Source organism: Ursus americanus, chromosome 6, assembly GCF_024610735.1.
Source record: "Ursus americanus isolate L20-20 chromosome 6, mUrsAme1.1.p, whole genome shotgun sequence".
Lineage (NCBI taxonomy): Eukaryota > Metazoa > Chordata > Mammalia > Carnivora > Ursidae > Ursus > Ursus americanus.
Genome location: NC_142132.1, coordinates 56,093,480 through 56,106,245, shown reverse-complemented (window position 1 = coordinate 56,106,245; position 12,766 = coordinate 56,093,480). Strand labels below are relative to the sequence as shown.

Genomic DNA, 12,766 nt, shown 5'->3' with positions numbered 1-12,766 from the left:
CAAGAGGGAGAACAAACTGGTGGCTGCCAGAGGGGATGGGTGAAATAGATATAGGGGATTAAGAGTACAAATTTCTAGTTATAAAATAAATAAATCACGGAGATGAAAAGCCCAGAATAGGAAATATAGTCAATACTAGTATAATAACGTTATGTGGTAACTGATGGTGACTACACTTTTCCTAATGAGCACTGAGAATAGAATTGTCCACTCAATGTTGTACACCTAAAACTAATATAACACTGTATGTTAATTGTACTTCAAGAAAAACAAGTGGAGAGATGAAAAGCAAGAGAGAACGGGCAGGCACGAGGAGAAAGCGAGTAACTTTCTCCCGGGACTATCAGAGGGGAAATCTAGAGGCCTCAGTGGAGGAGACCCGCTGTGGGGAGCGGGGCGGGGCCGGTTCCCTAGTGACAGGGGAGGAGCCCCAGACCAACAGCCAAAATGGGGGTGTTTTGGTGGACACTTTTGTATCTTCGCAGGGTGGAAACACTTTTTACTGCAGAGCGCAAACCTGACGACAAGAAAAGCCCTCCTCGTTTCTGGCCGCCGAACCACGTGGCATCCCTTCCCTGCAGGTGACGCTGGGGTAAGGGTGCGGCCTCTACGGAATTTGTTCTTGGTGCGGACAGAGAATCGAACTTCACCAAACCACTTCAACACACTACTGACACTTCACATCTCCCCGCAGTGGGCAAAAAGATGGGCTCTGAGCATTTTACAGTTTTACAGTAATCCTCGTCTTTTTCTAACTGGACCAGCTCCGCTACTTTCCACCTCTTCCCGCAACAAACAGAACACCCATTACCGCGCAAGCGCACTTCTTGCCTCAGCGCCAAGACGGGATCGACTCCTTGTCTCGCGAGAGTGGGCCGGCCTGTCTTCATTGCTCTCGCCCCACCCCCTCCTTCTCGCTCGCTCTCTCCCATCCCCCCAAGCCAGTCGCTCTGCTGCGCAGCTCCCTTAGCAGTTGCGACCGCCGGAGACGGTTGGAAGAACCGTTGTGGCGAGCGCTACACGAGGCGGGCGACTTCTTCCTCTTCCCGACCGACCCCGCGAGCACCGGAGTCGGTGTTACTGTCGCCCGACAGGGTATCTGAAGTAAAAGGGGGTAGGTTGGGCTGGTGGTTTCGAGAGCGGAGTCGGGAGAAGGACGAAAGAGAGACTGGGAGGGGGTGGGGCGGGGGGGGAAGTGCGGAGGTCGTCGCTTGGAGGCGGCCAGACTGCGCCTCCCAGGCGATCTCCCACTTCAAGGAGGGCGGCCTGCCGGGGGGAGGTCTTGCTCGGGTGAAAGCCAGTGGACGAGACTGAGGCCTGGAGTTGGGGTCACCCAGCATTTCCCCTCTTTCCCTGCTGGTTTGCCTCCGCCATTTTGGGTACGGTGGCGCGGCCACCTCGGCTTCCCGCCCTTCCTCTCTCTTTCTACTTTTTGCCCCTCAGCTTTCAAAAACTGATTTAGAAGGCCGGGGGGGAGGTCAGAGCGCCCCGGAAGGGATGAGGGTGGGGAGCGAAGCGAGCAGGGAAAGGCTGGGCACTTGGGGGGGAGGGTCTGGGCTGGCGGGCGCGCTCCCGATGGAAATGGCGCCGGATGGGCCTGGCCTCCCACCGCGGCCTCCCTTCCTCCGCAGTCTCGTCTGGGCTACCAGGGCTGGCGGGAGTGCGAGTGACTTCTGACGCAGATTCCCAGGATGAGAGAGGCTGGAGCTGGGGGAGGAAAGCCAATGGCGACGAAGGCGCTCAACTCCCAAATCCAGGACAAAGGAGGCAGACGGCCTCCTTTGTAATTCCGCCGCCCGGTGGCGAAGGTTTTAAAGCCAGGCTTGGCAGCCGGACGGAGGCGGGGGGCGGGGAGGGAAGGGCCGTACTCTCCTTAGCTCTCTGGTCTCTAGGGCAGCTAGATAAACGAAAAGTCTCCGGGGAGGAATAAAGGACGCTTAGCCGGCCCTTATATTCCAGATTTGGAACTTCGAAAAGAGTACGTACTCATTTTCCAAAGGGTGTTTTTTTTCTTCTCACGTTTATTTTAAACGTAAACACTTTGTGGGTAATTGTTTTGTAAGCAGTAAAGCGGGTGATTTACCGAATAGGAATGTGAAATGGGCATATTGCAAATAGGTCGTTTGGGAATATGATATAGCTTTCTGAACTTTTGGGCGGGGGTGGTTTGGTTTAGCAATGGTTTTGTGTAGTTGGCACATACGGGGTTATAATTTAAGTAGGAGTTTTGCCTTTGGGAAACATTTGTTAAAACACGATCAGTGATGGCATAAATTTGTGTAGCATTTGAGTTACTGACTTTTCAATATTAAATCTCCATAGGTTACATGTTGTGCAAAAAGGCTGTAGAAGTAAAATACAGTTAGCCTTTATTTTTATTTTGGTAGCTAAGCATGTTTTTTATTTAGTATAGGACTGTGGTAATATTTTGACCCAGAAAATAAGCCTACTCAACAAAAAGACAAACCGAAAGTCCAGTCATGTGGTGGTGTGATGATTTTTGGTCCTTAGAACACAAGAGAACTGGGTCTGTAATTTTCATTGAGTAGGATACAAAGTGACAGGCAGCCTGAGAGTAACAGTTTCCAGTAATAACTGAGTCCTTACAAGAACTCTTTTTTTCAGCTTTAAAAAACAAAGAACCTTCCTATTGTTGACGATTTAATTTTTAGTAGCCTTTGAAAAAGCCCAGTTTCCTGTAAAATAGTGCGTGATAAAACTGCTTTCCTAATTGGATTACCCTAGAAACACCTTTTTCTGCCCTCTTTCAGCTGCATCATCTGGAGATCCATCTGATTGCTGGTTGCCTTTATATTTTTAATAACCATGTTCTTTTTTTTTGGTGTTTTTATTTTGGTAAACAAGTGGCTGAGTTGCAGTAGGTGATGGTAACTTTGTTTTAGAATACCCTTTAGGTATTAGTGGTGTGTCTACTTTTTCTACTGAAAATTAAAGAGCAAGCATATTGGAAAGGGGAAATGACGTAAATTTTTTATTTTAGTTAGACATATCACACCACTTTTTGCCAAAGTTTGAAGTTCATTCTCATTTTTTTAGAACCATTGGGCTACCATTTATAAAGTTACATTATTGGTGCATCACACCCTAACTTTATATGTTACACTTCAGAAGATAGTATCTGCCTCTGTATGTTGTAAAGGAATTTGATGTTTCATTTGACCTCTGTTAGGTGCTTAGCAGCTTTGAGATATGATTCACATACCATAAACTTCACCCATTTAACCATACGTGGACTTTGTGACTGGTTTCTTTCACTTAACTTTTAGGAAATTAAAGTCCTATTCAAAACTGACTACAGTTATCTTAGTTCAACTGCTGGTATTTTTAATTGGTGCTAACACTTGGCAGTCTTAAAAGCAGAATTGAGATTAGTCATGACGTTGCAGAGAAAGGTTGAGATGGATTATCCTGAATAATTAGTAATCTCTTGTTTCCGAGACAGCTTTGTTAATGTATTAGAGCAGATTGTCTTTTTGTGTGCCTTCAGAGTTTCTCTTGGTTTTGTTTTGTAAGTAGAATTCTAGACTCAAATTTTGAGTTTTGAAGAAATCTTCTGTGGCTTTAAGTTGTGAACTCTTAATACATGTGGGGTGGAGAGTCATCCTGTAAAATAGTTTGTCTTCTGAATCTGGTTAACTTTCTTTTTTCGTCCACTTAAAATTGCATTAACAGTGTAGTGTGATTTTTATAGACGTAGTGCTTTGTTTTATATAGGTCTCTTTGGTATGGACTGATCCAAAAATCAAAACTAGTTTGCTTGCTAGTGTTTCTTGGAAAGGGCTATATTTTATAGAAAAGATAAGTCAATTTCCATCCTTTTTTGTTTGTTCCCCAGTGTCTGTACAGTGAAGAAAGAAAAGGCTAAATGATAAAAACCATCACACTGAGGTCTTTTCACAACAGATTAGATTGATTTTGCAAAATACTTAATATTTTTCATGAGGAAGTAACATGTGATGTTACCTCCTCTCCACTTTTCCTTCTATTCTTGAATCAACCTTTACAGGAAAGAGTTTGTTTTGTTTTGATCTTTTGTGGGTTTTTTTGTTGTTTGTTTTTGTTTTAAGTTGGTGCCATTTTTTAAAGTTCTTTCGGTTTTTTTGTTTTTTTAAGAAAATGGTAGAGATCTTCAGTATGTCCAACTTTTTTTCCCAAACTGATTCAGGGTCTCCTTCTTTCGGGACTACTTTAGAACAGTATTTTTTATCTAGCTAACCCGTAGTAAACATTTCCAACACTCCCCCCTCCCCCCGACAAATCCTAGTGAAACTTGAAATCTTAAGCCTACGCTGACTTTGGAAACGACTTGTAACTATCCTTAATTCCTTTCAAGACTCAGGATAGTTTTCCATCCTTTAAGGTTCATTTATTTTGTTCGTGGTATATTTCAGTAGTTTTACAGGACGTTCCCTTAAAATCCGATACCATTGAATGATTACCATGCTGCAGACTAAGCATTATAAATAAGTCTTAAAACAGTCTAGCGAGGTTATGGGCACCACTGCTATATTTTAGAGCTGAACACAGAGGTTAGGTTTGCTTAAATCAACCAGCCAGTAAGTGGCAGAATAGGGATTCAAAACCAGTTTCTCTCTCTCTCTCTCTTAAAAATTCATATCTGGCATTTAGGTTCCTAAAAATTAGTTGTAATATCTAATACAAAAATAGTAGTCTTCCCACTCTGGATCTCTATTTCTAGAGTGACTCCCACGATTTTTAAAACAGCAAAACAAGTATGAAAGGTATTCATATGCAGAGGTATTTGATTAATAAACACATTTGGAAAATGTCTGCCTTAGGTTATTTTAAATGCACATATTCTAGGGAAAAAATTTTACTCTTTGCAGATGCTCCCCTTAACAGTTGGACTGATACAATTAGATGGTGTGTGAAATCAAATACTAGTGAACACTGTTATGAAATATCTTGAAGCGTAAAGGAATCAAGTGAACAAATTGTTTTGTTTACAGGGGAGGAGGTGGTGAGGGAAAGGTTTGAAATACTCAGGTGAGTAGGATTCCTACAGCTGCTTAGTGAAATTTGTAAGGTCTGGTAAGTTTTTGCAGCTGAAGGACTTCTGCATTAGCCTCCTTAAAGTGTTGGAATTCTGAAAGAAAGGATTGTTGTCTCTTGGGAAGGGAACTGGGTGGGGATGGGTTCTTTTAGTAGGGCTTCTCACTGTATTCTAAAATACTTTTTTTAATGTAAATGTATTACATTTTTTAAAATTTGTGTTTAAATGTATAGCAGTGAGTGAACTGGTTTTGAATGTACTATCTCCAATAACTCCAATAGGTAGCTTCAAAAAACACCGGTACTGTTGGAAGGCATTCACTTTTGAGTGGACTTTTACCTCAATTTTAAAACTCGCCCTAATTAACTTATTTTAAAACTTGGCTTTTGATGAGTGTTTAGATTTAGTTAAAATAGAGAGGAATTTTTCCTCCTTCCAAAACAATTTGATGTGTTCAGAATTAAAGTGCATCTAAAAAGTTGACTTTGTAATGCCATTTTTCTAACATCAAAGAAGTACTCAATGAACTTTTGACTTAGGCTCTTGCTGTGAGTGGACAGTGGTGCTATGCGCAGCTTTTGAGTAAGTTTTAAGAAATTTACATAATGATTCAAAGGAATAAGTCCTGAAAAAATGTGAATGAAAATTTGAGAGATGAGGAAAAGGCTAGAGTTGATATCAAGATGACAGTCAGGAAACAGAATTTGAAGACTAATATTGTAATTATGTAAGTTTTCTTAAGACTGGGCATTATATGAAGTTTGGTCCTTAGAAATTGGATACTTTTTGGAGGGAAGGGTCAGGTATCACTCACTTCCCAGTCTTTGCCTACCCCAAAATGGGAAGGTGTCATTGTGGCATTGTCAACAAGCCATGTTATATTTCCTGTTGTGCACCATTGAGCGGTGTTTCTTCAGTACCTGTAGCAAGAGTATATTTTGATTGACTGCTTTATGTGCTTGTTTATTTTTTATAGCATTTAAATCAAACGTTATTGAGATGGATTGGGTTATGAAACATAATGGTCCAAATGACGCTAGTGATGGGACAGTACGACTTCGTGGACTGCCATTTGGTTGCAGCAAAGAGGAAATAGTTCAGTTCTTTCAAGGTACCTCTAGTATTAGTCAAAGTTCAGTTGTGTTTTAATTTTATATTTTTATTATATTACTCAGTTTTTAATTTGTAAAACCCATTTGTTTTGGGGACTTTTGAGTATGATATCTTGGTTAATGTATTAAGTTATGAAATATGCTCCAGTTAATACTGAATACAGAATATGTAGAATATGTAAAACCTAACTAATGTGCAATAAACTTAATTGAGAGTAATTATGTATGATGAAATGAACCATGAATTACCATATGGAGCATAGTTAAATTTGATTTAGCTTTTTTAAATGTAATATAGGTGAGCTTTTAGTGTGTGTAATTTAAAAAGACACTGGTTGCAAAAAAATATGTAATCCAGTAATATTTGAAAAAATCTTCCGCTTGTATTATGGGGTGATGGGAAACTTAAGCTTTTTTGTTTTGTTTTTGTTTTGTTTTGTTTAGACTTGTTTTAAATATTTGATTCAGATGGGAATGTTTCAGCCTTTAACACTGTTCCCCTTGATGGGGTTATTTGTCCTTGGGTTAAAGGGTTGGAAATCGTGCCAAATGGGATAACATTGACGATGGACTACCAGGGGAGAAGCACAGGGGAGGCCTTCGTGCAGTTTGCTTCAAAGGAGATAGCAGAAAATGCTCTGGGGAAACACAAGGAAAGAATAGGGCACAGGTGGGGATGGAGAGTTTGGGATGGTGTTAAATTTTTATTTTTGGGGGTTGTGGGTCACTATTGCTTAATGGGGGGGTTACAATAACATTTTTCTGGGGTAGTTTAAAAGAATTGATAATTATCTAAATTTAACTTGGAAACTACAGATTTGGGTGGGGAATTAATGCTAATAGTTTGCTTAAATTAAAATTAGATTGTTTCCATTTCTCTGTAGGATGTTGTTGATAAATGCTTTTGTATAATCTGCTATTTTCTCTAAACATCTATCATGTACTAAAGGAAACAAGCTAAAAAATATATTTATATTATATGAATTGTTTTCAAGTGACTAATTTGTCTATGTAAAACTTAAATATTAATTATTTAAGTTTGTAGGTGTAAAAAATGTTAATTTATGGTGTATTTAGGCAATTTAAATTGGGTTATGTATCTAGATGTAGAAAAACTTACTGCATTTTTGCCCAATGTCTTATTTATTCTAATACATTCATGCTGAAACCTGTACCTTAAACCATTTTTAAATAGGTATATTGAGATCTTCAGAAGTAGCAGGAGTGAAATCAAAGGATTTTATGATCCACCAAGAAGATTGCTGGGCCAGCGACCGGGACCATATGATAGACCGATAGGAGGAAGAGGGGGTTATTATGGAGCTGGGCGTGGAAGTATGTATGACAGAATGCGACGAGGAGGTGATGGATATGATGGTGGTATGTGTATCTAATGAACAAAGGTTCTGTTGTCATTTTCTTAATGTTCCTGACACTTTGTCAAGAAATACAGAAATGGCAGTAATTTCAGTACCTACTAGGTTTTAAAACCTGTTCATGAAAATAATGGATTCCCGTGGCCAGCTATGGGACTTGATTGATGCACATATTGGCACCTAGATAAGTTATACAGAAATTAAAATGAAGGTATTGGTATATTTTGACACTTTTTGTTTGACATCAGGATGAAAGTTAATTTTGATCTCTTAAATGTATTCTTTTGAGATTTTTTATTTCCACTGAGTGTTATTTTCACATGCACTAAGTTGGGAGTTGTAAACTTGTAATAATAAGATAACCAGACTGCTTACCACAAAATGATTTTTATAAACTGGATTATAAAATGTAGCTCTTGAAAGTGTATTCATGTATTTCTCATTAAATTACACAGGTTATGGAGGTTTTGATGACTATGGTGGCTATAATAATTATGGCTATGGAAATGATGGCTTTGATGACAGAATGAGAGATGGAAGAGGTAAATAAAGACCTACTCATTTTTAGGTGAATGTTAATAAGTATTTGTTTTATAACCATGTGGTGGTAATAGTTGACTTGTATGAAATCATCACCTCGAGCATATTTCAGTGCATACCTATGTGGGGCCTTATATAGATGTATACTTACAGGTAAATTCTCAATTCGATGTTTAGAGCAACTGTTAAGGTTAATTGGTTGTCAAAGAAAAAAATACAAATAGGAAAAGGTATGTATAGGGAAGAAGTGTTTTGTTGAAATGTTTTACTACATGTGTCAATAGTTTATAATCTTTGGAAATTTTACTCTCAGGTATGGGAGGACATGGCTATGGTGGAGCTGGTGATGCAAGTTCAGGTTTTCATGGTGGTCATTTTGTACATATGAGAGGATTACCTTTTCGTGCAACTGAAAATGACATTGCTAATGTGAGTAGCTTTAGTAATTTATCAGTGATTTTATATTTTATCCTGGTATCTAATTTTGAAGCATTCTTAATCTCATCTTTTTCTTTATCGTTTTAATGTCAGAATCCATTTAATAGGACAAAGTATACATATTCTTATCTATACTGGTTGATGAATCTTTTTTTGACCATTGTATGCTGACTTATCTAGGATTCAAGCAAGTAGAAAGTAGTATTCATAAAGTCCAGTTAAGAATTTAGTGAAAAGATGGCTCAACATTAGAGTGGAGAGGACTGGAAGATTGTTGCCCTTGTGTCAAGTTTTGAAAGTGGAAAATGTAACAAAAATGTAACAAGTCAGTAAGATTTAGTTGCTTGGTTCAGCTTTGTAGCTACAGTGTGATTGGAAACAGGAGCTGTGAAAATGGAGTTGACGCTATTGCTGATTTGAAACTGGTTGGTTTTAAATTGGTTAGAGTATCTGCAAACCAACCCATGTGCATCTAGTCAGATCCATTCATTTGCCTATTGAGTAGTTGCAGTAGAGATTCAGTGGCCAACAAAGCCAAGAGTGTTTACTGTCTAGCTCTAAAAGAAATTTAGCTATAAATCTTACTGTTAACTGATTGGTCCTAAGTTCCAGGGACCTTTTAGGATTGCTTTAACCTGATTAACTTGTGATTTACAACTAAGTGATATATTTTGGAGCTAACCCTGTACAGTTTCTGTCAGTTTGTCAAATTCCATTGGTCTGAGTCAAACACCTAAATTCTCTGCACATGTTTCTACGTCTCTGGTGACCTATTTATCCTTCAAGTAATAATTTTGAAATACCTTTCTTTTTTAAAGATTTTATTTATTTATTCAACAGAGATAGAGACAGCCAGTGAGAGAGGGAACACAAGCAGGGGGAGTGGGAGAGGAAGAAGCAGGCTCATAGCGGAGGAGCCTGATGTGGGGCTCGATCCCATAACGCCGGGATCATGCCCTGAGCTGAAGGCAGACGCCCAACCGCTGTGCCACCCAGGCGCCCTGAAATAACCTTTCTTGAGAGTGGGAATGAAGGACTATTTTATTTATTTATTTGACAGAGAGGGAGAAGCAGCAGCAAGCTCCCTGATGAGCAGGGAGCCCGATATGGGGCCTGATCCCAGGACCTGAGATCATGATCTGAGCCGAAGGCAGACTCTCAAGCGATTGAGCCACCCAGGCACCCCCACTTAGCTTATTTTAAAGAAATCATTTCTTTGCACAGCCCGAAAGTGTGTAGTTGATTTGTTTGTAGTTGATTTGTTAGCTTTGCAATACGGGGCAGTAAAAGGGTTTGTTTTAATGGATGAGGGAAAACCAAAGTATGTGGTAATTTACTTTTAATAATCTGAATAGAAAAACTAGTAAATAAGTGTTTTCTTTTATTTAGTTCTTCTCACCACTAAATCCAATACGAGTGCATATTGATATTGGAGCTGATGGCAGAGCAACAGGAGAAGCAGACGTAGAATTTGTGACACATGAAGATGCTGTAGCTGCCATGTCTAAAGATAAGAATAACATGCGTAAGTGGTATCCTTGGCTTGCTGTCTCATTTCTTAGGTGTGAACTTGCTTATAAAATAACATTCGTAATTCCTCAAAGGTGAGATGTTACAGGGTCTGTAGGTAGTAACTCTTGGCAGTCACTGGGACCTGAAACCATATGGCCTCTAAGAAGTTCAGACTTTAATGGCTTCCCAGGGGGCTTTTTATTGAAGACTTAATTCAAGTCTTCAAATACTTGACAGGTTATCTGAGCTTAAGTTATTAAAAAGGGAAAATGGGTGTATTACTTGGCACTTAGCTTGAGTTCCCTTGCCATTTGCAAATTAGCACTTTTTAACCCATCCATTGAGTTAGTTGCGTAAGTTATTTCTGCATGCCATCAAATCTATTTTAAACCATTAAATTTTACCTGACCAGTAAATCTGGCCACACACAGATCACTTTGTAGTCAGTAAATAGTTTTCATGGACATTATTTTCATGATTCTGATTCATTTCTTTGGGCATGGAATGTATTTTTAAGAAGCACAGTAACTAGTTCTGAAATAATGAATCGGCTCTTTTTATAGATAAGGAAACGGAGGCCCTGACCACTCTTTTATGTGTTTAGCATTGCACAGTTCGTGAACAAAACTTCATAGGTTAGGTTTTAGCCCTATCCGGCATTCATTTTATCCTCCACAAGGAAGTATGTAAGCATACTTTCAGGTTAATATTAGCTCAGGTTAATACTAGCTAATTATCCTTTTTATGGTTTTATTGATAAATTTTGATCCATCATTCCTTCCCTATTCCTCTTTTTGTCTTAAAGAACATCGGTACATTGAACTCTTCTTGAATTCTACTCCTGGAGGCAGTTCTGGAATGGGAGGTTCTGGAATGGGAGGCTATGGCAGAGATGGAATGGGTAGGTAAAGTTTTTTAAATGAGCAGAGTTATACACTTTGCAATCAATCTCAAACTTTTTTTTTTTCCTTTTTAAAGATAATCAGGGAGGCTATGGATCTGTTGGAAGAATGGGAATGGGTAACAATTACAGTGGAGGATATGGTACTCCTGATGGCTTAGGTGGTTATGGTAAGTGTCTGGTTACAGTGGTTTGATTTGTTAGTCCCCATGTGTGTAGACACTTCTAAGTTCATGTATTATCTTCAGTGAAGTATGCACTGATGCGTCCTGCTAAAACTTTTTTTTTTTTTTTTTTAAGGCCGTGGTGGTGGAGGCAGTGGTGGTTACTATGGGCAAGGTGGCATGAGTGGAGGTGGATGGCGTGGCATGTATTAAAGCATAACCAACCAACATAAAAGTCCTGACAGCAGCGTCTGGTCTACTAGACTTTCTTACAGATTTAATTTCTTTTGTATTTTAAGAACTTTATAATGACTGAAGGAATGTGTTTTCAAAATATTATTTGGTAAAGCAACAGATTGTGATGGGAAAATCTGTTTTCTGTAGGTTTTATTTGTTGCATACTTTGACTTAAAAATAAATTTTTATATTCAAACCACTGATGTTGATACTTTTTATATACTAGTTACTCCTAAGGATGTGCTGCTTTCATAAGATCTGGGTTGATGTATTTTACTATTAGCTCTACAAGAAGTAGTATCGTGTAATTTTAGAGGGCAGTGGTTCACCTTTGCATAAACTACAAGTCTTATTAATAAGCAGACATCTGGAATAGAGCTTGGAAAATAGTGTAACTAACTTTTTTCTTTTCTCCTGGAAAATACTGTAAATATAAAAACCTAAAGATGAGTGTAGGTGGCTTCAGGAGTATAAATTCAGCTAATTTCTATTTTAGTCATTCTTTTCAAATGTCCTTTATCAGGCATAGCTCTGAAATGTTGATCTTAAGAGGTATTTGGATTTCTGAATATTCATAATTGTGTTACCTGGGGATGAGAATGTGGGAAGTTTAAATTCTAGCCCTAGATTTTAGAATAAAATTCACTCAGCACTTGACTGAAGTACCAAAAAATGTTTCCAAAAAAGTGATAGTTATCTCAAAATGTCTTTGACTAGGTTAAGAGTCTCAGTGACATGAGAATTCAGTACAAAAATATTTACTGTGGAGTATAATTCTCACAGATGTATTTTCAGTTTTCCTGCCCAATAAAGCATATGGTTTTTCAATAACTGTATAAATGACTAAACAAATATGTTAAGAGACAAGTCCATGTGATAGTTTTAATAAAAATGAGAGTCCTGGAAGTTGGATTTTGCATTTGATATCTGTTTGGAGTTTTAGAGCCATTGTGTTGAAAAATACTATATGTAGCAAGGAAAAGGTGCTTTTTACTTTTAATCCCTTTGATCAATATGGCTTTTTTTTCCCCCAAATTGGCTAATGGATCAAAATGAAACCTGTCAATGTGAATTTAGTTATCAACCTTGTTACTTGTTTTTGCTAGAAATGTTATTAATGTAATAAATATCAACATGGGAGAATAGCATGGCCTCTGTCCTAGAATGCTGTGCGTCGGTTACTGATTGTAAATCAGAATGGTAGAAGATAATCTTAAGTAAACAGACAAAAGTGACACTTGAGTGATTTCTGCTGTTGGAAGTTGTTAGCTTATTAAATGGAACCTATCAGTTCAAGCAGTGATTCATCTTAATGTTTGTACCCCTCCCTTCAATTACCCATTTAAATATTAGGCTCATACCACTTACCTTTTTTAAAGATCCTCTGTGCTTTTATTTTGCCAGGACCTGCCCTAGTAAAATCTAGGTATTAAAGTTAATGCAAGTTGCCC

General features: G+C 38.6%; 1 protein-coding gene across 4 annotated transcripts; it reads left to right on the top strand.

Annotated features, from left to right (window-relative positions):
- Positions 1-912: 912 nt before the first annotated feature.
- On the top strand, positions 913-11,514 carry HNRNPH3 (heterogeneous nuclear ribonucleoprotein H3). Of its 4 annotated transcripts, none has more exons than XM_045783714.2 (10): positions 913-1,114; positions 6,012-6,146; positions 6,679-6,817; positions 7,343-7,527; positions 7,979-8,065; positions 8,377-8,492; positions 9,891-10,026; positions 10,819-10,914; positions 10,992-11,084; positions 11,215-11,514. In XM_045783714.2, exons 2-10 carry the CDS (start codon positions 6,035-6,037, stop codon positions 11,289-11,291), a joined length of 1,041 nt encoding a protein of 346 aa, XP_045639670.1. In that variant the 5' UTR covers positions 913-1,114; positions 6,012-6,034; the 3' UTR covers positions 11,292-11,514. The 4 variants fall into 4 exon arrangements, with proteins under 4 accessions (XP_045639670.1, XP_045639671.1, XP_045639673.1 ...); XM_045783715.2 differs by having other exon boundaries at positions 962-1,095; XM_045783717.2 differs by having other exon boundaries at positions 981-1,114; positions 7,343-7,482.
- Positions 11,515-12,766: the final 1,252 nt, after the last annotated feature.

Bases quoted from the DNA above. Each gene is read 5' to 3' on its own strand.
- HNRNPH3 (XM_045783714.2), top strand. From the start codon at position 6,035: ATGGATTGGGTTATGAAACATAATGGTCCAAATGACGCTAGTGATGGG. The intron at 8,493-9,890 runs GTGAGTAGCTTT...TCTTTTATTTAG, and splicing joins CTGAAAATGACATTGCTAAT to TTCTTCTCACCACTAAATCC. The intron at 10,915-10,991 runs GTAGGTAAAGTT...TCCTTTTTAAAG, and splicing joins CTATGGCAGAGATGGAATGG to ATAATCAGGGAGGCTATGGA.